The sequence below is a fragment of the Rhodamnia argentea genome, chromosome 4, assembly GCF_020921035.1.
Source record: "Rhodamnia argentea isolate NSW1041297 chromosome 4, ASM2092103v1, whole genome shotgun sequence".
Classification (NCBI taxonomy): Eukaryota; Viridiplantae; Streptophyta; class Magnoliopsida; order Myrtales; family Myrtaceae; genus Rhodamnia; species Rhodamnia argentea.
In genome coordinates this window covers 29,700,882-29,728,492 of record NC_063153.1, presented here as the reverse complement: position 1 = coordinate 29,728,492, position 27,611 = coordinate 29,700,882, and the positions used below count along the sequence as shown (strand labels likewise).

At 39.7% G+C, this 27,611-nt stretch overlaps 2 protein-coding genes across 2 annotated transcripts; both read right to left on the bottom strand.

Moving 5' to 3' along the window:
• Positions 1–9,550: 9,550 nt before the first annotated feature.
• On the bottom strand, positions 9,551–11,185 carry LOC115748853 (protein bfr2-like). Its single transcript, XM_030685494.2, has 2 exons — positions 10,445–11,185; positions 9,551–10,170 (listed from the first exon to the last, which is right to left on the bottom strand). The coding sequence occupies exons 1-2, from the start codon at positions 10,750–10,752 to the stop codon at positions 9,738–9,740; spliced, it is 741 nt and encodes a 246-aa protein (XP_030541354.1). The 5' UTR covers positions 10,753–11,185; the 3' UTR covers positions 9,551–9,737.
• A 12,938-nt stretch (positions 11,186–24,123) lies between these two features.
• LOC115748825 (exocyst complex component EXO70A1) lies at positions 24,124–27,359 on the bottom strand. The gene has a single exon (XM_030685470.2). The coding sequence runs from the start codon at positions 26,753–26,755 to the stop codon at positions 24,707–24,709; it is 2,049 nt and encodes a 682-aa protein (XP_030541330.1). The 5' UTR covers positions 26,756–27,359; the 3' UTR covers positions 24,124–24,706.
• Positions 27,360–27,611: the final 252 nt, after the last annotated feature.

Genomic DNA, 27,611 nt, shown 5'->3' with positions numbered 1-27,611 from the left:
GTAGCTTGCCATATCGCGTTCCGATTCTGATCTTGAACTTTCATGATTCTGTCCAACTTGCACTTTTTAACTTTGGGTGTGCATCGGTCCCGGTTGAATCCGGGAGCCGGACTTAACTGATGGATTCTGAGCTATGTAGAACAGAGACGCCCAAAAATGCATTTTTCGCGTGTTGGACACGTGTCGGTCGACACGCACTGGACACGATCCGACACGCGGTCAACGCGTGTCGCACACGTGTGTGAACTCTGGACATACAGTCAATGGGACACGCGAGTCCCGTGTGCTCCTTGGGCATCTTGGGGTGCGCATGAAAATACTTCTCGATGAGAAATCAACTTCTGATCAAAAGTTGATTTCTCTACTTCTCCTCAAAAATAGAAGTTGATTTTTCTACTTCTATTCAAAATTGACTTCTAATAAAAAAAATTCGTTTGATAACAGTTGAAAATTTCTACTTTTGAAATATTATTAACAAAATCTTCGGCGACGATGATTGACGGTGGCGGTGGTCGGCGGTCGCGACGACCGGGGTCGCAATGGTCGGCGGTCGGCGGTGACGGCTATGGTCGGCGGCCGACGGTCATAGCAACGGTGGTTGGTCGTGGTCGGTGACGACGGTGGTCGCGGTGGTCGAAGGCGGGCGGGGGGGACGGGCGGCGGAGGCGGTCGGGCGTGGTCGGCGGCGGCGGTTGACAATGGTCGGCGGAGGTCGCGGCGGCGGTCGGCGGAGGCCACAACGGCGACGGCGGTCGACGGAGGCCGTAGCGGCGACGGCGGTCGGCGGAGGCCGCAACGGCGACGGCGGTCGGCGGAGGCCACAACGGCGACGGCGGTCGACGGAGGCCGTAGCGGCGACGGCGGTCGGCGGAGGCCGCAACGGCGACGGCGGCGGCGGAGGCCGCAGCGGCGACGGCGGTCGGCGGAGGCCGTGACGGAGGCGAGTGTGGTCCAAGAAGTGATTCCGGAGCCGAGAAGTTAAAATTTTTTACTTCTCAAAATTGGCCAAAATTCCTATCAAAAGTGAAAAATCATATTATAAGTCAATGTTTTTATCAAACGGATTTCTACTTTTTATCAAACATATTTGCCATATAGGTTTTTGATAGAGAAATGCAATTTCTGAAGTGTTTTCATGCGCACCCTTGTATTTTGAAACTGAAATCTAGGCTACTAACCAATGGGCTTTTATAATTGCCCATCGACGCCATCCAAGCCAGGATGTTACTCTAGTGACAGAGCCACTCCTTTATACATCGCTTTCCTTCTCTTTGTGAATTTAGACCCTGTTTGATAACGTTTATATTCCTATGATTCTATTTTTCAAAATAAAAAAGAATTAGAAACATGTTTGATAATGCAAATGATTTTGATTTTGATTCTGCTCTTGAAAACACTTTTGAACCAATTTTGAGGACCAATTTTGAGAAACAATAAAAAGTTGCTTGTTTTGAGGATGAAAAAGACGACGATAGTTTTATCTCACTTTTGTTGAGCACCCGCAAGGCATGGGCTGGGTCACTCTGACCCGGTCCGAATAATTTTTGTTAATAAAATTTCGGAAATTAATAAAAAAAAATTAAAAATAGAAAATGATTAAAAATCCAAAAAATGAAAAATTCTTAAAAATTCTTAAAAAATAGAAAAAAATAGAAAAAATTCCAAAAAAACTCAAAAATTAAGAGATTGCTCATTTTAACTGGCAAATCCTATTTTTGATGATTTTTTCTTCCTATTTTTCCTAAATGACGATTTTGCCCTTTATGGGCAAATCATTCCAAAAAATCTTGAAAATTTCAAGAAAATCTCAAAAAGTTAGAGATGGGTCCATTCAACTGGCCAATCCTTTTTTTTTGATGATTTTACCTTTCAATTTTTCGTAAGCCCTGCCTGATTTGTTGTCGGAGTACCATGCTGCATTAGTAACCATCCGCATGATATCCAAGGATAAAAGTGAGTCACCTATGTAGCAAAAATGGATTTTATTCATTCCGAGCAATACAAGATAATCAGATTCATCTCTTTCATTCTTGACATATGCCTAGCCTCAAGAGAAGTATGGGAAAATAATAATTTTAGCGTATTATCCTTGGAAGGAGCAAATCTGAAGCATCTCTATTTTGTCCAAAAAGATGTCATAGTGCATGAGGATCGCAATTGTGGAGTATGAGGAAAGTCATCAAATGTGATTATGTAATTATTTAATTTAAATGACAAATTAGGAAGATAAGTTATTTCCTAGAACATAAATTTTGTGCAATTAATAAACGCGTTTACGTTACGAAAACAGAAATTTTATGTAGTTACCAAACGCGTTACGATTTTCCAAAACTCATCCAGGGAACAGAATAAAAAAAATTAATTTTAATTATAATCACTTTTTTGGAACAAAAACATTGTCAAACAGGCCATTAGTGTCCGATGGGGGACACAAAAGCAACATGATCTATCAATGAGAGGGAAAGCATTGACAAAGAGAGGGCTCATCGACGCTGTCCAAGTCAATAAGTGTTCTTATATCGGCTGCTTCCTTTAGGGCTCGAAAGATTGATTCTAATTTGCTGGGTTGTGTCTATGAATGAGAAGCGGAATAAGAAACCCACGCACGGGCCATTTTCCCTAAAAACTCTCTTCACCTTCCACGGAAGATTTTGTCCCCACAGATGGTGGGCACATGGCTCTTTTTAGTATAAATTTATTCTAGGGCTCTTTTATTATTTATTTATTTATGAAATCATAAAAATGATAATTTATCATGTATATATAAAAATATATTTAATATACAACGTATCCCGACGTGTCGAAATTCTTTATTTTTTCAGAAATCATGTGTCGGCGTGTCGTGTCGTCCCGTGTCCCGTGTCGTATCGGTTCTACATAGATTCCGAGTGGTTTTGGAGGACCAGTCCAATCCAATTTCTAGCTGCACGGAAGGGAGGAAAATTGTCAAAAAGGGTCTAAACTTATTGTATTTTTGTAATTCAATCATAAACTATTTGATTTTGTCAATTGAATTCTTAATCTTTTCATTTTTTTTAATTGAATATATTCAATTAATTTTGATTGAAAATTTTTAAATTGTCGTTTGTGACACCTCGGTGTTGGCACAATCGATGTTGATATGAATAACTTTTTGTTATATTTTAATATTTTTTTGCTTTTCTTATGTATTTCTTTTTTTACTTTTTTTTTCCTTTTTTCCTCCGCCGCCACCACTAGCTTCGTCAATGGCCGGCAACTCCGCCGACCTCGGGCGAAGGTAGCACTCGCTTGAGGCCGATGAGGGTGGCCCTAGTCAACCAAGGCTCGAGCGTCCCTTGCTTGAGGTTGGGGCCCCCATACTCTAGCAACTTTTTTTTTTAGTAGGGTTCTATCCTATCCTATCCTAGTTTACTGTACAAGTCACATTGTGTGCGATATACGTTGTGCCAATTGTGAAACATTGCTCTCTCCTCACACGTCTCTACCCACTCCGCCCCCGCCCCCAACTCTCTCCGAAGGTGGGGATTCAAACCCTCCACCTCTCTTTTCTCAAATGGAAAGAGTGGCCACCTTGAAGTAATAGTTTTTGGGTAGTGGAAAAGTTAGAGAGATAATTCACACTTGCGGCCATTCTATAAAATCATACATAAAATTTTCACCTCATACAATTTCGACAAGATTTGATGGTGGCCAACAGGGGAAAAAAAAAAACTGCCTGATCAAGATTTTTTAATATTTTATTTTTACTTCTGAAGCAAAATCTAATTAATAATGTTTTTTTTTCCTTTTGAATGTTGGGAAACTCTCACTTGCCGGGAATAAAAGAAAAAAAAAATCATCGGTTTTGGGACAAACACTGACCAGTCCCGTCCGGTTCGGTTTCAGGACCAAGTGGGTTGATTTTCAGTTCCACAAATTAGGAACCGACCTTGCTCGGTTTGATTTCAAGTTCCAGAGTGAAAATCGGCCTATTTTGAAGCTAATCACCCCTACTTTTAAGTCTTTCTTAGCATGGATTGATAATCCGGTTAATTCAATTGGGCTGACGCCGGTTTCTATTTGGTTCGCGGACTCCTCTTTCTATCGAATCACTTGTCGCCTTCTTCTTTGATCCACTCATTCCCTCTGCTCCTCCTCCTCCTCCTCCTCCAGCGAAGTCGCTTGCCAATTGATGGTAGCGAAGTCATCGGGCCATTCAGTGGACTCAGCTCGCAATTGCTGCTTAGTTGGAGCAAGCACTGATCCGGAACCATTTGGATCTGGCTCTGTCGCATTCTCTCCCAAGCAAGCAAGATGAACGGCGGACGACACGGCTTATCATCCGTGGATCTTTTTGCTTTTCGGGTCCCATTGGCTTTCCAACAACAGTTTATGAACCTTCCCGACTCGGCTCGATTACCGAATCACTCGGTTTGATTTGCGGGTCATCGACTTGTCTACGAAGAGGAAACCCGCCTTACATAGGTTAATCTCGGGACATGGGTTAGCGAATCCATTCCGTCGTTGCGTGTGTGGAACATCGAAGAGAACCACACCCAGAAATTCGTTTGGTAATGCAATTGATTAGAATGGAAACCACACCCGGGTTTTTAACCAGAAATGTTTTATATAGTCCATTCCTGTAAAAAAGAATAAAAAAATAAAAATTTACTCACGACCTTATTCAGCCGATCGACCTAATGCCGTCACAAAATGTACGGCGGAGGGTAAGGAGTCAACTTGCTTAATCACTTAGCTGATAATTATATAAACAAAAGTTTTGGAACTCTCTTCAATCATGCATTTGATTGGTAGATTATAAGTTTTGAACACCACTTACACGTAAATCTAAGACTCAATAATTCGTAAAACATTTTCCTATAAATGTAAATTAGAGGTGAGCATGGTTCCAGGGTAAAATCGAGAACCCGAAATCGGAACCCGTAGGATCTTGTTTGGTTTCGGGTTCCAAGATATGCGGGGTAGATTCCAAGTTCCAAAAATTGAGGAATCTGTCCCAACGGGTAGGTTCTAGGTTCTACTATCTAGAACCCGGAACCCGAACTCTAAATCCTGAAATAAATTTATATTTTTTTTTGTATATATTTTTACACAATCCTATAATGTTTTATGGCATCCGATTATAAGTGTATAATTTGGAGCCAAACAAATTTTTAGGTTTCAAGTTCCAAAAAATGATAAACGTGTTTCAATGGATTGTTTTCGGGTTCTAAATATAGCCTGTATGGAATCTAAAATCACTCACCTCTACTTTCTCTTAGATGTTATAGCGTTTACTCTCATTTTGTTTAACTAAAAATGAAAAAATAAAATAAAATAAAATAAATTGATAGGTTCTCGGGTACCCTAGAATCGACCCTAGAACCCGTGATAGGGTAGGTTCCAGGTTCCAAAGTATGACGGGTAGGTTCTAGGTTCCAAAAAATGATGAACATGTTCCGACGGGTAGGTTCCAGGTTCCAAGTGGAATCTGTAAGGAACCTGGAACCGCTCACCCCTAATGTAAATGAACAAAAAGAATTTTCATCTTTAACAAAAACGATTATACATAAAAAAAAATTAAGAATGAAAATATTGTACATTGACTAATTACTTTAAGTGATAAAGCGATCATTTTAAGAAAAATATTTTTTAAACCGTCTATTTTCCAGTTTATGATTGTAAACACTTCGATGGAGAAAAATTAGTGTAAGAGAGTGGGAAAATTACAAAAATACCACTAATTCTATTTCACGGATGTCAATTCAATCATAAACCCATTATTTAACCAATTTAGCTCTAAATCTTTAAACAATTTACCAATATAGCTCTTCCCGTCAATTTTGGCCAGAAATGGCTTACGTAAACACCGGTCGTCCAATGTGACACACTGCACTAACATGCAGAAGTTTTTTGATTTTTTGCCAAATTTTCTGAATTTCGACCCTAGCCGGTCCTTACCTGCCGTAGGCGCCGACCATCGCCAAGGCTCGGCGACCGCCCAAGGAAGAAGGGAAAAGAAAAAGAAGAATAAGAATGAAAAGAAAACTGGTAGTATAGGAAGATCATCATCCATGTCAAATGGTTAGATTGGCAAATCGTCAAAAGTTCGATCAGATTGGCTAAATTAAATGTTTATAATTAAATCGATAGCCATGCATTGGCGGATAATTATCGCGTACAAGAGCTTCGGTCGTCCATGATATATCTCAGTGAAATAACGACAAGGGCAGGCAGCATGCGGAGAAACTTCACACGGGACGGCGCAGATGCTCGTTGGATGCTACTAATGACACAAGAGTCAATACTAAGAGCTAAGTGATTCCACGCTAATCCATAGGAAGAATCTCGTCATCTTGCGGCTCAACAGATAACTTTTTTACGAATAGAAGACAAGAACTTCCTTAGCCCTTACGCATGTCCATGCCACGTTGTTTATAGAGAAAGTCAAGAGAGAGAGAGAAAAAAAATCTTTAATTAGATTAACTAGAGATGATGATCTAGTCAAATGAGTTACCTAACTATTTTAAGTACATCATAATCATGTCATTATTTTTAATTTTTTCTGAATTTTTAATAATTCTTTTGTTTTATTTCCTTTTTCTTTTTCTTTCTTTCTTTTCCATTTTTTTTTATACCAAATTCGGCAAGGGCCGATCGACCCTTGCTGGCCACAAGGCGAGGATCGAGGCCCTCGCCCAGACAGCCACTAAGCGAGAGAGTCTATGGTCGGCGTGAGGGTCAACTTAGAAGAAGAAAAAGGAAAAGGAAAAGAGAAAAGGAAAAAGAAAAAAAATAAAATAATTCTGATTTTTCCGGGTCGACAAAATATATAGATTGTCCATGGTGTTTTAGCAATATAATTTATAAAAAATGAAAATTTCCTAAATTGGATAAAATACATAAGTGTTTTAGCAATATGGGTCAAGTGAGGGCATGGATCGAGAAATTTGCATTGCGCTAAATAAGTCATAAACGGGGCCATTTATGACATGACCTGATCCACTCGTTTGACAGGTCTAACGATCACCATCAAAGCATAAAGATGTGTCACCAGTTAACGATAAAGATTGAGATAGACGAAATTCACCACCAGGGCTTAAAAGGATAAGCCACCATTAAGGCCTAAAGGAAAACCACCGCCCAACGATAAAAGATCCACCAACCAAGGATGAAGAATCGAATAGACATTCACTCATTCGAGGAATTCTCTTGTATTATCGAATTCAAAGTCTGATACGCACAGTTGAGAACTCTCCTTTATTTATAGAGTAACTAGCCAGACATTAAACACGTGAGAACTACCCAAATGTTAAAGACATGAAAACTCAAAACCATGGAAATTGCCCAAATTTTAAAGACATGGGAATGAGAAATATCAAAACTCATGGGAACTCGAATATTGACTATACAGCCTTGTGACCGCGACTACCATTCTCTGCATTCACTCCCCATCTTGGACGCCTTGGACCCATTGGATTAAGTTGTGACCGAAATTCCCACTTGCTAGCATGGTCAATGGATTAGTTGACGAGGCTTGATTAGTGGAAATCCCAATATCTCATGCTTCCGTATCGGCTACTCTCCCAAATCTCAACTTCAAACCGTTTCTACAAGAGCCAAAATTTCGCTCTCGCATGGTAATGAAGCCCTAATAATCCTCTCGGTTCAAGCGCACCTACTTATACTAGAGCACTCAGAGCCTGGCCGCCGGCGACGAGTAAGGGGCGCACAATAAAAGCACGACATTTGAATTAGAGTGATCACTAAGAGCGCGAATGGCGCTCATCGCCGATGACGATCATTCTTTTCCAGAGCTCTATTTCTTGCAATAAATTGATTTTTTTTTATTTCTATTCCCCGAATGAGTTTCTAAACAGAGATATGTGTTTAATAACGACACAAAATTTTTATTCCAAGAATAGTAATTCATTTGACAACAGCACGAAATTTCTACAATTGCCGGCAACTGATCCGCGATTAGCGACGGGCTTAAGGCGACCAAGGACTGGCAAATGCAAAAGGAGACTGGAGACCGATGATTGGCGAACGGCGACAGGTGGACGGCGGCCAGCGGACGGAGACCCGCATTCGGCGGATAGCAAACAACGAACGAGAGACTGGGACCGGACAACGACGGCCGGCGAGTGACGATCGGCTACAAGGATGTGAGAGATAGAGGGAGTGAGTAATGAGAAGAATTTTTATTCTATTTCTATCTAAGAATTTCTACTTTTTAATTATGTTTCAAACATATTTTTGGGCTATTTTTTTTTCGAAAATAGAAAAATGAAAATTGCGATACCAAATAAATTCCTATTACAAATCTACTTATCGAAATAGGAAAAAAAAAAAAGAAGATAAACAGAACTATCATCATACGCCCGCTCCAAGAGGCAACTCAAGTTTTGATTCCATTAACATCCATCATCCACAAAGACACACTAGTACGACCTTCCTCGTAGGGCCCACCACGGTCCCTAGCTACATTTCCGTAGGCCATGTTACTTCTCTTTCCTCGAACAGGAGCCTTTCGATCGATCGCACGATGCAAATTGCCTTTCCACTGTCAAGGCCCCCCCGACCTGTCCTCTTCCCACACCAAAACAACAAACAACAACAACATCCAAAGAAGGTTCTCTTCTCATCCATCCTCCCAATTTGTCCCACGTTCTGACTTCCATTATTCCCCACAAAAGATTTGATGCGGCCATTATTTTGCTCGATTAAAAGAAAAATAACACAAATAATCTTTAAATTTTAACTCGTTATGCAATATCATCCTTAAATTTATAATTTTGTTCAACGTGATCCTTAAACTTTAGCCTAATATATACTATTAACTTATTCAATATGACTTGTGAGCTTTCGATACATGTCCAATTTAATTCATAAGCTATACGAAAAGATATCAATATTACCCCCGAACTTGAATCAATAAAAGGATAATATTTGATAATTTTATACAATCTTGGACTAAATTGAATATTTACTAAAAAATTTCAATGATCACATTGCACAAATAAAAAAACTCAGAGAGACAATATTGCACGTTATGCTTGAATAATTTTCGAATTATAATAGATAAGTTCAAAGTTCAAAGGCGGCCTCTGGCATATTGAGCTAAAGTCGAGGGCCGAAAGAAGAAAATCAAATGTGTGCGGTTGATTCATTTCGCAATCTCGGAAAGAAAAGGGGAAAGAGAGAGAGAGATGTCAATCAAGGCACGACAGCGTCGGATGCCACGAGAAGATGCCGTCTCGACATTACCTTGCGAAAAACATTAAAAATAAGGCGGGGAAAATAACCACGTATTGTATAAGGTGTGGATATAACGCACCAAAAGCTGAAAAAGACAAGATTGACCCTGGTCAGTGGTCAGTCCCACGCGCCATGCAGCCACGCACAGCCGAGGTCAAATTCGTCAAATCGTCCAGGCACCAATGACCCCCACTTGGCCTTTGAAAAATCCCATCACTCCCCTTATCCGAATACCGACTAGTCCCGCCTTAATTTAATCACGTACTAATGAATTCCCCCAATAAACAATAAAAAAAAAGATAATTCACGATTTTTGGAAAAATTAGTCTAATAATCTAAAAATCTGTCATTAAAATTTTTTATTATCCTCATCCAAAGCTTCCCATGTCCAAACTAGACCACATCCCATGTTAATTAACGAGGATAATTCATCTATTTATTGTCCATATTGATGTTTTGGGAACATAAAGTTAGGTTAAAATTACCAAAAACATAAAATTAAACAAAAAAGGAAATCAATTTCCTCCATCTTCTTCTTCCTCGTCCTCCTCGTCGTCGCCGTCGCCGTCTTCCTCGTCCTCCTCGTGCAGATCTGACAGTGCGAAGCAGCTCGAGGACTTGAACACGCTGTGCTTCCTCCAGTGGCGGCCCGCGACGGCCTTGCCTCTCTCGCCGTCTCCGTCGCCTTCGCCGCCGCCGTCGCCGTTGCCGTCGTCCCCTCCTTCGCGATGATCGTCGTCCTCTTCGCTGAGGGGGAAGAGGGGCATCGACTTGGCGGTGGACAGGAGAGGGAAGTTCTTGGACCAGCGGAGGATCCGCCGCTTCTTGTTGAAGGGGTGCTCCGGCTTCTCCAGATCCCTGGCGCTGCTCACCGCCTCCGTCAGATTCGCCTCAGACAAGTTGTTGAACGACTTCGATTTCCCCGAGAAATGGTTCGACAGCCCCCTCCTATCCCACCAAACACAACCTAAATCAGTCCCCTTTTTGTCTCCATGAATGACCCTTTTAGCGAATCTAATGCAATCTTAATGATGGATCATCTCCAGATTGCAATCAGAACATCCATGGAAATTTTAGTTCTATCGTATGATCAATGAACGATGAGAGAGGAAAGGTACGAGTAAAAGGAAAGAAATCGAGATAAACCACCAACAAAAGAAGATAAAGTTGCAAAGAGAGAGAGAGAGAGAGAGAGAGAGAGAGAGAGAGAGAGAGTACAGACTTGATGGGAAGAGAGTCCTCGAGCGCAGCTAGAGATCCAAAAGATCCGAACCCGCCTTTCCTAAAGCCTCCCTTGGCATCCTCCGACGACACGACGCCGTCTTCCTCCTCCTCGTCGCTGTCGTCCGGGACTCCGATCGACGACGACTTCCCCGACGATGAATTGTCCTCCTCCTCCTCCTCCTCCGACTTCGCCGGCCGGCCCGCCCCGAAGCCCGTCTCCGAATGGTCTCCGGCGGCGCGCTCCCTGACGAACGCCGACGCCGAGCTCACTTCGATCCCCAGCGCGGACCCCACCAACACCTCCATTAAGGACCCCCTCGAAACTCGCCCCTCTTCGTTTCGACCCAAAGACACCCGAAAGAAAAATTCCACCGAAAACCCCCCGCCAGAAAAAAAACAGAGGAGGCGAAAAAGATAAGAGAAAAAGGGGTCGAAGGAAATCAAATCAACCTTCGCCTCTTCGTCTTCTTCTTCTCCTCTTGGGCTTCCAAATCTGGAAGGGGCTTCTTGTCATCAATCGCTCTCTCTCTCTCTCTCTTCTCTCTGCCTGCTAGGCACGAAGGAGAAGAAGATCTGGGTTTGCGATATCGCGTACGCTCTGACTGTCTAGTGGGGATGAGATTCTTAGCTACGGCTTCTCTGGGTGTACAGAGAGTACCACCTTTTCCTTTATCTCTTTCCTATTTATCGGAACACAGAGGAAGAAGCAGCCTTCGCTTCCATCTCAGAAAGAGGAGAGAGAGAAACTGGTTTTATTTTTTTTTCCAAGTGGGGAAGAGATAAGAACGAAAAGAACACAGCAGGATAAGGCGATTGGATATTTATTGCGGCAAACCAATAAAAAAAATAAAAGATTTTTTTCCCTTTTTAAGAAGGAAAACAAAGATCGTATCGTATCGTATCTATACGTGCGTGTGGGGGAGTAGTAGATGCTAAGAGAAGAGCTCTGGCTGTCCGCCGGCGGCGGCGAGAATGGCCACGAGTTCTTGATTTTTTTCTTTTTCTCTCGACGTGGTCGGAGCCGGTGACGTGGCGGCGACTGAGACCAGAAACAAATGTCACGAGCCGCTCGAAGTGAGGAGTCGCTCTCTCTCTCTATCCCTATCTGGGGGTCGGGGGGGTTTGCCCTGATCTTTGATCCTGTTCCCTCTTATCGGATCAAGATTCGATCCTCGTCCATGTTTGGGGAAGAAGAAGAAGATGATTGATGCCGCTGGCTTCGGTCGTTGGTCCTGCCTGTCCCCTCCCCCGCCCCCTAGCTACTCATGACTACTCGATTTTTTTGCTTGCGCCTTTCGCCTCTAGAGCAAAATAATTTTTTTTTTTTTTGGAATTTGGCCAAGCCTAGGGTTTCCATTCTACCAAGAAATTTGCTCGATTGATTAGCCATGGCTCTACCGCTCTTTGCTGCTTCCTATTTCATTTAATCTGTTTATTTTTTGTAATCTTTGAGTGGGAGAGTCATGCAACATTTTGCGGACCCTCACGGACCGGTTACGTCCGGGCTTTTGGTGAGCGCCGTTGGACCGGAACGGTTCCGACGAAATCGGTGAATCTAAACGAGGGACATCCGGATCTTGAGTTGGAATTCTCCAAGACCACTACCAACTATGCCCACTTTGGGTTGGGAGTTCGATGCTTCCGTTTTCAATTCAAATTGTGGAATCTATTTGGAATAACTTTTATTTGTACGCTTTGTTTTCTAAACCTTGTGCGCATATGCTTCGTCTTTCTTTTTTTTTTAAATATATATTGCCACGTAAAATCACGTTCGATTTTTTCATAATTTTGATTTTTTTTTTTTTGCCGTAATGTTGTGAACTCTCGCGATTAGTTCTAGGATTTGGTCAAACATAGTTTTCATTCGATCGGGGTACTTAATCTTGTCAAATATCTTAGCCAGAATTTTGTTAATCTTGATTGATTTAATCCGATTCGATCATATTTTATCTAGATTTCTGCTAATTTTGTGGACATGAGGGATTGCCCGTCAGCTTGGGAAATTCAGTTTGTGGATGAGTCTGAGGTTAATGCTTCATGATCATAACAGGACATGTTCCACCTAACTCAATCTGGGTCGCGACATCGAAAGCACGTTGTGTTCATTTATGTCGACACTCAACAGCAAAGTAGGAAAAAACAAAATCGTTGCATCAAATGTGGATTGAATTTCCGTTTTTGGTCGGCGACATTTATCTTTCCATTCTGATGTTTAAGTGTATTTCTTTAAAATTTTCCAAGAAGGACACGGAGATGAGATCTTTTCGGGTTAACAATGACCTGTTTGGTAACGATTCTGATTTTCCGATTCCGTTTCTCGGAACGGAAAAAAGATGAGAAACTTATTTTGGTAACGTAAATAATTTTGATTCTCGAATTTTCTTATTCTATTTCCGAATAGATTTGGAGCAAAAACAATAATAATAATAATAAAAAAGTTGATTCTTTGTTCGATAATCACTTTTAAAAAACAAGACCGGTAAAGTTAGAATTCTTCCTCTCACTTTGTTCCCTCGACCCATTAAAAAGAACAAAGCCTCGGGGTAAAATGCTCGACCAGCTCTCTTGTCGCTCGACCAACTAGCTCCACCACCGCCATAGCAACCCATCACTGCCGCCGTACACCGCCGACCTCCGTCGTGTCCGGACATCGAAGAAAAAGGAAAATAAAATAGAAAGTAAAATTAAAATAAAAAAAAACACATTTAAAAAAATCACGAGATTTTTATTGCATGAAAGCGTTTTAGTAATATCATTTTTTTAACAAATTAAAAATAAATATTTCATGAAATAAATAAATAATTATAGCAGCACAAAATAAATAGACTAATTATGAACTATACATCATTCGTATTCATTTTATTGTGAGACTTAGCAATTAATCATGTAATGATTGCATCCTCGTCGGAACAAATTGCGTGCGAATTCTGGGACAAGGCCCTTCATGTCCTAGATAAAGGTCGAATTTTCCATCATAATTAAACCAACAAAAAAGTCAAGCGATGGCTTTATTCTTCCAAAAAAACATCATTGTCCTAATTTCTTTTGTTCAGTCAGTAGTCGATGGTGAGGAATTGCCTAATACTGGTCGAATCAACTGTCATTTCAGGATGTGATCAAGCTTTTACAGCTAATGAGTAATTGAAATAAAATAAAAATTTAAAGCTAAAAACTAATGTATCAATAAAAGTTTAAAAAATCATAATAGGAAATGATTAATTGAAATCCAAGGCGATAGCTTTAATTACTCCTTTTATTGATAAATCATTTCTCAATAGTAAAAATTTAACGCACATAATAATTATCCAATTTTCGTCTTGTTTTGAGGTCCTTTTTTTTTTTCATTTTACTTAAATTGTTTTTCTTTTTCTATTTCTTATAGTATCTTAGTTTTTCATTTAATGCGTTCATTGCACATGCTAATTGAAATTATACCGAATAGTTACCTGCTACGACAAGATAAAAGTTTAGGAAGGTGATATGCAATGGTTAAAAGCTTGGGGAGAGGTGTGCGCTACCTTCGAAATTCATAGAAGTTTTGCGTAACTTTCTTAATTTATGATTATTTTTTTTTTGTGGATTTCTCCCGATTTATTTAAAAGGTTGAAAAGCTAATAGGGCTATATAATACTGGGATCAGAGTGAAAAAAATCATCTATGAGCACCCAACAACATCAAGGGTCAATCTAGCGTATGCAGTCCAATAATAGATGTTGAGAACTTGAGGAGAAGGCTAGTCAAGCAAGTCATCTCATCGTAATTATTGGCCTAACCTTATCTGCTTATATAACGTAAGATATTTGGTACTTCTTGTCCGAATGCTTACAAAGAGAATCGACAAATAGAACAAAGCAGCCTGTAATTTCTCCATAAGCAAGTTCCATTAGAATTAATTATAGTATTTCATCTCCCGGTTAAGGGCGTTTGCATCCGATCGTTCAATTCGATTTAGAGTGCAATTGATCAAATTCAGCTTAAAAATTTGGAAAGTATCGTATCAGGTCAAAAACTAACTTATCGGATCACAATCAAAACAAAACTAACAGATTTTTTATTTTGTTATCGTCGCGATATTATGCTTTGGACCTTCAATCGATCGACTTAAACTTACTATTTGGAAAATATTGACTCAAATAAAAAAACTAACTTATTGGATCGCAATAAGAACAAACTAATAATTTTTTTATTTTGTTATCCTCGCGATATTATGCTTTCAACCTTGGACATCGGGTTAACACAAAGCCAAACAAGTTGCGCATTTACTCAGGCTATATGCTTCCAATTTCAACAGAGAACAAAGCAAAGAAGACATTGATTTTGTAGCTGTTAAAAAAAAAATGCAGTCACCATCATGTATATGTTATTTTCCTCGAGTAGAACTATTCTGACCCCACACTTTTGTCATTCTTTACATATGACAAGGACTTTCTTAATTTATTTTAATGAATAACATTTTTAAAGATGATATTTTAAGTAATATATCAGCAAAATATCCGTAATGTAATAACTGTAACGCTGTAATATAAATGACCTATATACGTTGTTCATATAAGTGATGTGATGCTTATTACAATATTTAGTTGCATGAATGACATATGTACTAACGGGGAATAGTACCCGAATACCCAAAACATCTCTAAAATCAGAACTAGAAAGAATATAATGATTATCACTTTGATATAGTCATTCAGGGAATTTAGTTTTTTTTTTCTTTTTGTCAGTAATTCATGAGTTTAATTCCTTCTATATATTATTAAATGTATAATTCATCGTATCTATTAGAGATATTTTAGGTGTATTCTAGAGATATTTAAGATATTTCCTCTGAATTTCTATATCAATTTGGACTATGCATATCTAATTTGATTTCCTTTGATTTCTTTATATAGTCCATGTACTCTTTTTTATAAACGGCGAAGTATACAGAAATTATCTTTTCCGCTTTATTCTCAACCGTATCAAATGTTTCTTTACATCTATGATACTATATCTATGATTATGATTGAAAGTTGAGCTTATTTACATCAGTAATTGTAATAACTGTTGCACAGGAGGTCCATGTACACTATAAAAGTTATTAAAGCAAGCAAACACTTTTGTGGCCGATCAACCTATAACAGACCTGTAAAGTAACAGTCATTAGTGCAGCCAGACATTGCCGTATGATTCGTTTGACATGCGAAAAAGGGAATAGGTATCCACATCTAGATTAGTAAAAAAAAAAATTAGATTAATAAGCTCATATTAAGCATCTTGACCAACATAAGTGTCAGGGAGATTTACTTGACATTGGGCAAAAAAAGAATAACCTCTTCATGTGCATGAACAAATTCCAGTTGTTATTATATTGAGCATCTTGAATAAATTATGCATTTTTTTTTCTTTTCCAAGTAGAAAAGTAAAAATGTTCAACTTCATTTTAAAGAAATAGGAAATTGTTTACTGCAGAGACAAAAAGGAAGAAAGAGCTTCTCTTTTTTTTTTTTTTTCCAAAATGAATCTACTTTCTTTTTTTTACAACTTATCAATTAGTTAAACGTTCCAAAATTATTCCCTCCCATGGTGGACTTCGAATTCCATTGATGGCGGGCAACATAATGACTCTTTTCATTATGGAATATGCTTATGTGACAGTTTTTTTTTTTTTTTATCTATTATAAGATTAACAGCATATTGTCGGTCACAAAAATTAATTAAAAATTATCGTGGGCTCCATTCTTTAAAAAAATTTGTGGCCCACAATATGTTGTTATTACAACAGTCACCCAAAGACTGTCATTACTCTAGTAAGATCCTTTCGTTATGAAGGTAGGCATAAGTTAATTAAAAAAAAAAAGGCAAATAAACATGCGAATCACTAGCTAAGCCATAGATTCGATAACTTTAGTATTACAAAATTTAATATCATTAGTACACTTAACTTTTTTTTGGTATTATGCATAGCAACTCGAGATAATAAAAACATAGAAAGATACATTTCAATCTGTTGTTTCGCCAAGTATAGCAATTCTCAAATTTGTTCCTCATAATTCATTTTGATTCCTTTAATCTTATTGTAATTATCTCATTTTACGTACCAAAGTAACCAAACGGAGCGGAAAGGCCTTTTGCCTGTCATGACATGCTTTGTTCGAACTACACATAGTTGTTCCGTCCTCCCTAAATCCGCAGATCCAAAATCGACAAGTCCGTTCCAACTTCCAGCAATCTCATGGATGTGTCGGAAACCAAGAAATCTCTAGCGGAATAGATCGCCCGGATCGATCTCAATCTTGATATTTTATGGCGTACAATTCATTCATAAACATTCCAATTGTGCCAATTTAATCCTTATTTGCCAATTTAGTCATAAACCTTTCAATTATGTTATTTTAATCGTAAACTTTTTGAAGATTTGCTAATTTTTTCCTAAACCTACTATTTGGATAATTTGCCAAAATGACTACACCAGCAAATCGTCAAAAGACTTAGGACTAAATTAACATGATTGTAATATTTATGACTAAATTGGTAAATTGTCGAAAGATTTTCAGACTAAATTAGCACAATTGCAAGATTTAGAACTGAATTGGCCACCATACAACAAGTTCAGGACTTTTTGGACAATTTCCGCATCCAACCTCGGCCTAATTTTCATGCCAAAGAGTAAAGCATGAGCCTAGGAGGGAGAACAAAGCCAACTCCGACAAGCTCTATGTAAGTTTGACGGGGCCGTTCTGGCTTTTTTTCCACAATTTGTTTTAGGTAAGCAAAGCATATATTCCTGGAACTAGGAGGACGAAAAGCTGAGCTGGTAAAAACGTGCAAGCCAACTGAAAAAGAAGAAGACATTTCGTGCCAGTCTCTATGCGGTCAATGGCTCGTTTTCTTGGTAAATTTTCCCTTGCTGACTAGCTTCTCTTCCCTTGACAACCAAGCTTTCACGACCAACAAATTAATTGCCAGAACTTCTATCACGTCATTATTATAAAAAAGAAAGGAAAAAAAGAAAGAAAGTAGTCCTAAATTTCTACCTAGGACCTTATCGTTAAGATGTTCCACTTTCGCTTGTCTAAGGGATTTATATATTGAAAAAATTATCAAAAAATTCATAAACTTATTATATTTATGATAATTCAGCCTTAAACTTTTAATTGTGCTAAATTAGTACTGATATTTTTTGTTATAGTTTGTCAATTGAGTCTATCCGGCCAAATTTAATAAACCAAGCTTCCCCAGACGAAAAGAAAGAATCCTCAACTTAGATTAGTTGGGAATCCCCCCAACAACATGAGTATTAAGTGCTTTCAGCTCCCGAATCCGAATCTAGCTTTCCTCGATCGAAAAGCCATCTTACATAGCATGGCTTTTGCTGACGTAGACATTAATTTTTTTTTTTAGTTTTGTATATATAGTTTTATTTTTTTTCCCTTTTATATTTTCTTATCTCAACATTTTTTCTTTGTGATTGAGGGTGGCGAGGACGTCCGGTCCTCGCCGGCCACAAGGAGGGCATTGCATTGCGGCCCTCTGACAGATTCGGTAAGGGCAGAGACGCCCTTTCCCGTGGCCGGCAACCCTTTCCGACCTCCATAAAAAATTAAAAATAAAGAGTAAGAATGAAAATCAAAGGATAAAATAAATTAAAAAACTCAATATAATATTATAAAATTATTTAGAAATATCTACGTCAACGCTGGTTGTGCCATGTATGATAGCCGGCGACTACGTCGGCGTTTCCGGTCAAACTACGGGATTTATATACTGGGAAAATTATCAAAAAATTTATAAACCTATTGTATTTATGACAATTCAATCCTAAATTTTTCAATTGTGCGTAATTAGTATTGACATTTTTTCATATTTTTCCAATTGAGTTCATCCGGCCAAATTTGATCGAAAATCATTGATGTAGACATCGAGCTTCCCTAGGCGAAAAGAAAGAATCCTTAACTTAGATTAGTTGGGAATCCCCCCAACAATCTGAGTATTAAGTGCTATCAACTCCCGAATTTGAATCTAGCTTTCGTCGACCGGAAAACCATCCCACGAGGCACAGCTTTCATTGACATTGACATTTCTAAATAATTTTTTTGAGTTTTGTATATATAGTTTTATTTTTTTTTTTCCCTTTTATCTTTTCTTATCTCAACATTCTTTTGGGGTTGAGGCCGACGAGGGCGTTTGGTCCTCGCCGGCCACAGGGAGGACATGGAAGCCCTCTTGTAGATTTGGCAAGGGAGGAGACGCCCTTGCCTGTGGCTGGCAACCCTTTCCAACCTCCATGAAAAAAATAAAAGTAAATAGAAAAAATGAAAATAAAAGAAAAATATATATAAAAAATCAAAATATTAATATAAAATTATTTTAAAAATGTCTACGTCAACGCCGATCGTGCCATGTATGATAGCCGGTGACCACGTTAGCGTTTTTTTTCAAATTTTGCTGGATGGACTCAATTAAAAAAAAGTGAAAAGATTTAGGACTAAAATAGCACAATTGAAAAGTTTAAGATTATATTAGCACAAGTGCAATAACTATAAATTTTTTTTAGTAATTTTTTCTTTGTATGCTCTTTATATATAGGTGGTCTCTCTACAAATACTCGTTGGATTATTAGAAAATTACCAAAAAAAATCCTAAAACCTATTGTAATTATGCCAATTCAGCCCTAAACCTTTTGTAATTATGCCAATTTAATCAATCCTGTGAATTTTGGTCATCCGACGACGTAATATTTTAACATAATTTTTCAAATTTTTTTTTCTTTTCTTGTTGTCCTTTCCCTTCCCTCTTCTTCCCGTAGCCGACCTCGGTGAGGCCGAGCCTCGCCCGGGGCCTATGAGGCTTGACTTCGCTATGGCTGGGCGAGGCGAGCCTCGCCCTGTAAGCCCGGGAAAAAAAAGGAAAAGTAAAATAAAAAAATAAAAAAATATTAAAATTATGTTGCCGGTCGGCCTGCATCCACGTCGATGCTGGCCGGCTAAAATTTGTTGGATGGAATGAATTGACAAAATTGTAAAAAGGTTTAGGATTGAAATTTAGGGTTTAATTGGCACAATTGCAATAGATTTATGACTTTTTTGGTAATTTTTCCTTGAATTTTCTAATGTAATATCATAAGCATGCTCTACAGCATGTCCTTTTGCTTGTGCGGCCTCCTTTCGTCAAATTTCATGTGTTCTTCCTTATCCAACTTGCATGTAACCTATGGCCTTGAATTTTTGGGTTATTTTATTTTTTGCACTTATGTTTCTAATCACTTCTAAATTAATAAAATCATCATTAATGATTTAAGGTACCAACATACACACGTGTGTATGGGGCTCCAGCACACCAATATGCTCCACTACGATCCCCCCAAATTACCAAGTTCAAATAATTGTATATATAATTCACATTGCTGGCGTTTTACATGGTTTATAAGGATAATTATATACTTTTTATATGAGAAGATTACTCAAAAAAAAAAAAAAAAAGGTGCTCGTCTACAATGTAGCATTCAGAATTTTGGTCATTAACGCATGCTTTAGTTAAGGTCCGCGAGGATCTCACCAAAACGCATTCTATTGAAAATCACGTTACGGCAAGCTAACGTCATTAACAATCATGTCGGAGAGAGAAACTATCAGAAAAAATCACGTCAGCATTATTCATTAGTCAAATGAGATAAGAGTTAATGGACTCTTGATTGCACAACCTAACAAGTTTCGAGACTCGATCGTTCTATTAAAAAAATGTTAAGGCCCAATTGCACTTTCGCGACATACTTTGCGACTTCCGGCGCACTTAACTCAGATTCAAACCGGCTTTATGAAGTCGATACACGTTACCTTGGTGGATGCTCTATCTTTTTCAATAGTAAATACCATGTCATTATCATTATCGTTGGGATATAAAAAAAGAAGAAGGAGGAGGAACCGCATCGATCCCACCACAAACACGGATTGATGGATTCAATGTTGTGTTGTGAACACAAGCTACAAAAATCCGGAATCAATTTGCCAAGAAATTCAAATTCAGAAGAACTGTCCAATAAGTTCTATCGCCAGGTTGTCCGACATGCCTATACGAACACAATGACAAGAGATGCTCATGAAGATTTTCAGCCTATTAAAAAACAAAAAGGTATTGGTGGACTGTGTCTTATTGGCAGACAGATGTTCAAACATGGGAATAGTAGGAAAAAAATAAAACATTCTTAAAATTTAGGACTAATCAAATCAAAAGTTCGATCATTGGGTCAATATAAGGAATGAAGCAAAGTGTGGGCTGTCCTAGTCCTAGGCTATCTTGCTACCCTACCTTATCTCTTTAGATTAGATTAGACATATAATCTTCAATTAAACAATTGCCATTAAGTTAGGTGAAAAATCCAATGACCCAAGTGATGGAAAGCATCACTACCGCCAGCTAAACCCATTAATTAAGAAGTCTTTGATTTTTGCAGTACGATTTTCTCGATTTGCATGAGATCCTGTGTATCGATGTTGCACAAATTTTTTTTTTTTGCTTCTAATTTGGGGGCAATTATGATAAAAAAATTTGTCACGTGTTTATTATTGTTTTTTGATTTCAAGCTAACAGTCAAGTTGACCTGAACCAGCAGCAACCCCTTGTTTTGGTTTCAGCAGCAATGGACAGTCTAACCAGAGCCAACAACATTTGACTTCTGATTTCCTCCATGGAAGCTAGACGTGCAGCGATTGGGATTAGACAACTGACAGCTGAACGTCCGCACAACAGACAATACCTTATTAGCGACTTTTACGAAGGTCTAGTCGTCCAATATAGGGAGCCCTATTGTCCGATCTATCCTGATCCTTATCGTACGGATACCAATTTAATGCAAAACGTTTTAATTTTACCAATTAAATTCTACACTTTATTATAAAATTTTAATATAATTTTTTAAATTAATTTTTATCAAAAATCGCTGAGGTGACGGTATGTCACGTTAGATGCTGATAACCAAAGTATCGTCAAGTCGGCGATTTAAATCAAAAATTTACTAGAATGACTACATTGGAATTATGCAAAATATTTAGAAATAAATTGATAATATTATAAAATCTAGAATTGAAGCGGCATCTGATAAATCTTGGGCTGATTGGGTAGTTTTACCCTCAATTTCAACGTATTGCAATTTTAAAACACATGTCAGCAAAGGCATACGGTTTCCTACGCAACCAAAGTTACAGCAAATGGATACTAATTCATCTGAAATAATTTTTGGATCTTTATTAAACAAACGGACAGTGGAGAAGATTTTATCCACGTGCAATTTTCATCCCCATTGATGAATTATTTTTTTTCTGAAATAATTTGTAATGCATTTAAAGCCGGTGGAAGTAGCTTGTGGGAGATTTTTTTTTTCCCTTCCACTAATGATGTCTGCAAGAATAATTAACACATGTCCTTTTCCAATTAATTGACCAAAGAGATTTGACTTTATCAACATTTACAATCTTCACCAGATGAGATAAATGAGAGAGAGAGAGAGAGAGAGAGATGCCTTAAAGCTACTTTTCGTAATGGCCCAAGAAAAACCTTCAGGCTTTCCATGCCCGCGTCGCGTCCCTATACGATCAGGCGAGAGGGTGTCGCAGCCATAGCCAAGGGCCAGCGACTGGTGGAGGAAAAATTTCAAAAAAAATCGGAAAATTTCAAAATTCACAAAAATCATCCACGTTAATGTCGATCATATTGAAGAAATCTATCGTAAACCGATTCAGAATGATCGCACAGATAATATAAGAAAAAATAGACGACGTACGGTTTTCCCAAGTTCATTCCAGAATAGAGCTACATCCTACAAAGAGATTTCGCTTCACTCCAGAATAGAGCTACATCCTACAAAGAGATTTCGCTATAATTTTGGTTTACAACCGCACAACTCGTTACAATGATCAGTCAAAAAATGAGCATATATATATATATATATATATATATATATATATGTGTGCCATAAATGGACCGAAAACCTAATCTTTCCGAAACCCCTTTAATCTCCCAATAAATGGGCTAACTTAAACAAAAGCCAAAATCCATTGAGGTTTCGGAGGAGCCGCTCTCGAACCCCCACTTGCTCACGGGCAACTGGGGCACCCCTCGGCTCACGGGCGGCGGGACACCCATGTTGGGGGTATCGCCCTCGAACCCCCGCATCCCGTGCGTAGGGGCCACATGTCGTCGGATCATACTTCGGTTTTTTTAAGCTCACGTGGGCGACCCGTATGAGAAATAAGGGTCTCCGAAGTATTCGCTAATTCCGACACATATTACATAGAACGATTAGCGTCCATGTCGGTATTTTCCGGCCAAAAACAGGCCGAAAGGACTATATTGACAAATCGTCAAAAAGTTAATGACTAAATTGACACGATTGGAAGATTTATAATTGAATTGGCCACACTATATTATATTTATGTCTTTTTGAGCAATTTTGCCTCGGTCTTGATCTCAAATACCGGTCCCGGCATTGATCTTCTCATCCTCGAACTCCACATTGATAACAGCGTCTTTAACTTTAATTATCAGCAGAGGTTTCCTTCTTGACCTAGCATCGCTGGTTTCATCTATATTCGCAGAGTTTATGCGCAGCGCACACTCGGTAGTCCTTCTTCTTTCTTCTCGAACAGAACGGTCGAACACAAACCCCACAACTTTCCCGGTTTAGGTGATGCTCAAGCATCTGGGGACGAAGCGATTGCTTCAACGGTGCACTGAACCATGACGACGGCGAGAAAGATCTGCTCGATGACAACGGGCTGGTGGCGCTTTTGTTCGTTGATATGGGTGGTCTGGCCATGCCTTTCACATTCACAATACAGGACGTACCCTGAACAAAGGCTAGCTGCTCAATTCCCATGGCTGCACCCAGATGCAAATCCATGGCATCACCAAATTAAGGAATACCTGGCTTGAGCTACAGGAAAGTTGCAGGAGCATGAAAAGCATATCTCCATCCCGTAATAGACGCCGCACTCAAAATGTAGTTTTAAGGTGAAGAGAGTTTCTGCAGTACTTCGATAAGGAACTATTCCCATCGACAGAGTTAAGCGTTTAAATGAGTTCATATGGCTTCTGCAGTTTCAACGATAAAACCGGAATGCGACCCAAATGATTGAACCACCAAAACTACCAGCTTTGCCTTCCACCATCCATTTCACTATGCTTATGTGAATCCAATCTATCCTTCTCGCGCTCATCTCGAATCAAGACAGTAAAAACCTCACCAGAAAAGAAGTGCAGAGAGTAGTTCACTCTCTCTGGGGGATCGGAACCGAAGATCTACCCCTCCAAATCATGCTGAGTTCCCATGTTTGCTCAATACCAGCTAGTTTAGAATGCTGCTCCAGCCAAAACAAGGTAAAATTCCGAATGCTACAGAACACAGACCATGTTATACGGGCTACTACAAATGCAGATCGTCTTATATACATGCTTGCAATGAAACACCTATCGGCATATCAAGGAAAGTTAGGGTAAAAAACTAAGTATACTATGAGGCAAAAGGACACACGATGGGGCGAGAATTAATTTAACATCACGAGGAATCCCCTTGAATATTTTTCCAACTTAACATTACAACATAAAACTCATCGATTGAGGCTAAAACAAAAGAGAGAGAGAGAGAGAGAGAGAGAGAGAGAGAGAGAGAGAGAGAGAGAGAGGGAAGCAAAAATTATCTTGCTCTTGAATCAACATTAATGGCAGACTATGATTTCATTACTTATTGACAGCACTGCTTTGGTGACCCTGAGCCCTAATGCAAATGTTTTGTACCACAATAGTTCACATACTAGCACTGATCTGAACCTTCAACTTAGCTGCTGGATAGCTGAATACATTTTATGATGAGAAAATAAACAACACCCAGCAGCTACATGGTTATATTGCCACCTGTCAAGAAACTCAAGCAATCGGGCAGAAATGATGAATACAAAAAGTAAAATCAGCAGCTACAAATTAATATACTCCAATCTGATTTGATAGATCCATGAATTAGACCATCAACACTCAGATCTTCAAGCTTTGAATAACAGTCTGCACAGTAGGGAAGAATATCGGGGCAACTTAAAAAACTTCATCACCAGGTGGAGTTTCTGGCAATGGACGAACTCGTTTCCACCTTCCAACTCAAATTGCAGATACCCTCCATTCTTCTGAGATATGTACATGGCAACAGGCTAACCGACTACCAACCATCTGGGTCAATTATATTGGAACATGGTTCCCTTGCGGGTTCACCATGATGGAGTACATATATATGGGACAATTACATAACAGCAGAAGCAGTGCGGCGAAGGTCTTGTAGCCCATTGTTAAACTTTCCACTAAGCTGCCTTCCTTTGAAACTGCCATATCTAGTTGGCTTTGGCTGATAAAGAGAACCCAGCATTTTCTCCAAGTTCTGCACCGTATATTTAGCATATTTGCTCGAACTTTGGTCTTTCTCAACCAGCGGTCCATAGTGTTGCATAAAGCTCCTGTAAACGGGCACAACCGTTTGGACTATAGCCTGGGTTGTCTTCTCCCTCAGATCTTTCTCCAGCATGACCCAGTTTGACTGCTTTGAATACATGGCATCGAAAGCTTCATTGAAAATTTTCAGCTTCTTCTTCACAAGATCACGAGCAGTAGCACGCCCCCCTGAGAATAAAATTAGGCGTTCTCTACTTAAGTGATCGAGAAGCTGTCCCCAGCTATCTTTTACGAAAACCGTGGTGTAGTATTCCTGGGACTGTTCGTGCTCTTTTAATGGAGATTCTCCAAAGAGCTCACCAAGCTTTGTCCCTTTCAAGTGCTTGTACAGATGCCAGTGATAATTAATCATAAAAAAGTTGGCAAGATTACTATCATCATAAGCCTTCACCCAAGTCTCCAAATTCAGCTCCACTGCTTTCATAATTTTGAGAATCTCAGTAATAAGGAGTCTCTCTTGGAATTTCTCATGATTCCAACTACGATGAATGACCAGGGCCTGAGTCAGGATAGGCTTATAATTGTCTCCCAGCAGCCTATTGCAATAATCAGTCACAAAGCTCACTAATCTCGGTACACTTCCATCAGGAGGAGGTGGGGTTTGCCTCTGAATCTCTACCTGAGCGAGAAGTTCCCAGAAAATCTCACTTGCCCCATTGATGACCCTCTGAATGAGATCCCGGGTCAAATTCTGAATCTCAGCACAGGCTGTTCCCCCGAAGAGCCTGTTAAAATCCAATCGCAATTTGTTCAAGGAAGCAAATATGTCCAATAGTTTCAAAAGTTTGATCGGGTCTTTCTTGCTCTCTGTAACAGTCTTCCCAAATTGAAGAAACGCGAGAATACCGGCTTGGGCAGCTATTTTTGCAAAGCAACCCATCCAAACATCCATACCGAGTCTCTCAAATACATCGTTGCAGAGTTTATATTCTGCCTCAAACAAATGCTTCACTGCAAATTCCAAATGCTTCCCCCACTGAGCAATGTACCCCTCTATGCTCTGAACATCATTAAATTCAGAGATTGATATTTCAAGATAGTCCAGATCAAGAGCCTGCAAACTTGCTCTAACATTGGAACTGCGCACTTCTACGTATATCGATATGCACCTATCAAGCCTCTTATTTGCGATCAACCTCCCGAGAATAGCTTGCAACTTCTTAATGACAGCTACTGGCAACGGAGACGGCGCAATGCAAGCTGGTTCTCCAAGAGATGATATAGAAGACATAGGAAGGGGCAAACTGTGCTCCATCAAGAGCCGACGGGACTCACCTTCCAATTTGTCCAATGCTGCATCGAGGAGCCCACCATCAAGATGCGCTCTTCCACCATCGCTCTGCAATTCCCTAAGACTCCTCAATGATTTCTTCAAATTCGAAAGGTACCTATCATCTGCCACCGTATTATCCTCCAGATACTCCACTATATCCTCCAACCACTGGATTGCCAATCCACAATTATCCCCCAAAAATCTCAATGCCTCCTCGAGTCGCTTCAACACCGACAGGTACCCTGCCAAATCATTGCGCGGATCTGACAACAGCATCTTTTCGAGGCCATGCACAGCATCAAAAACCTTGAGCACCGCCGCGGCCGGGCCAACCGCACGGTTAATGTGTCCACCTACAGCACCAAGGGCGTCTTTATCGGCGCGGATAGGCCGGACTGCAGACTCCAAAGAGGGCAACCTCTGGTTGATCTCGGTCAATCTGGGGCCCGTTTTCTCCAGCGTCGAACTTAGGGCTTTCGACTTCTCCAAGCTCAGCATCAATGACTTCCTCGCAGAAACCAGCTTCTCAATGCCCTCAACACTAGCAGCACTATCCCCAGACGCAGCCATCGAATCGATAAATCTAAGACCCTGTTCCACTGATCAAAGTCCGAACTCCAGAAATCCAAGCGATCAAACGCAGAAAAAACTCAATGGGTGTACGAGGAGCCGAAACTAACCGGGGTTTATGTAAAAGGACACCTTCATTGCACGTCCACCTAACTCCAACGAGACCAGACCAAACAAACGAAGAAGGAACAAGCAATCTGGCGATCTTTCTCAACTACCCAGAAGAAAGCGAGAGTGACCCACTTGAGATTGGGCCCAAAGAGAAGAAGAGCGAAGATCGGGAGCTGGGAATGCGAGCTGACGAGGCGATTTTGAACTGGCGAAGAGCGAAGTGCGCAACAGTTGCGGAATCTTGAACCGGGGAGGGGGCTTTTGGGTCCCTTGGATTCGCGAGGAAGGAGAGAGAAAACCCTAAGGAGCGGATGAATCTGACGAGATGAGGAGAGAGAGAGAGAGAGAGAGAGAGAGAGAGGGGGCTTTGCAGGTCTTCTCCTTTTTCCAACGTCCTGAGTCGTGCCAAAGTGCAAGACAGGAAGGCAAAAGAGCTTCTCTCTCTCTCTGACTTTCTCTCTCTAAAACAAGCAACTTTTCATTTATGGCAAGGCCAAAGGAGCTCGACCAGTTCGGACATCTTCGTTCCCGATGACTGATTTTGATCATAATTCCTACTCTCCTTAATCTTTTGCTAAAGTTCACCTCTGTGGCCCAACCATGAAGAGATTTTTCTAATTTGCTCACCGCCTCTCGTTTCAATCGCTCAAGGGTACTACATTTTCCAAATTTTCGATTAACATGCACTCCGATCGAATTTTAGGTGAATCCTAGGATGGCGCTTAGAGGCGATGATGTGGCATTT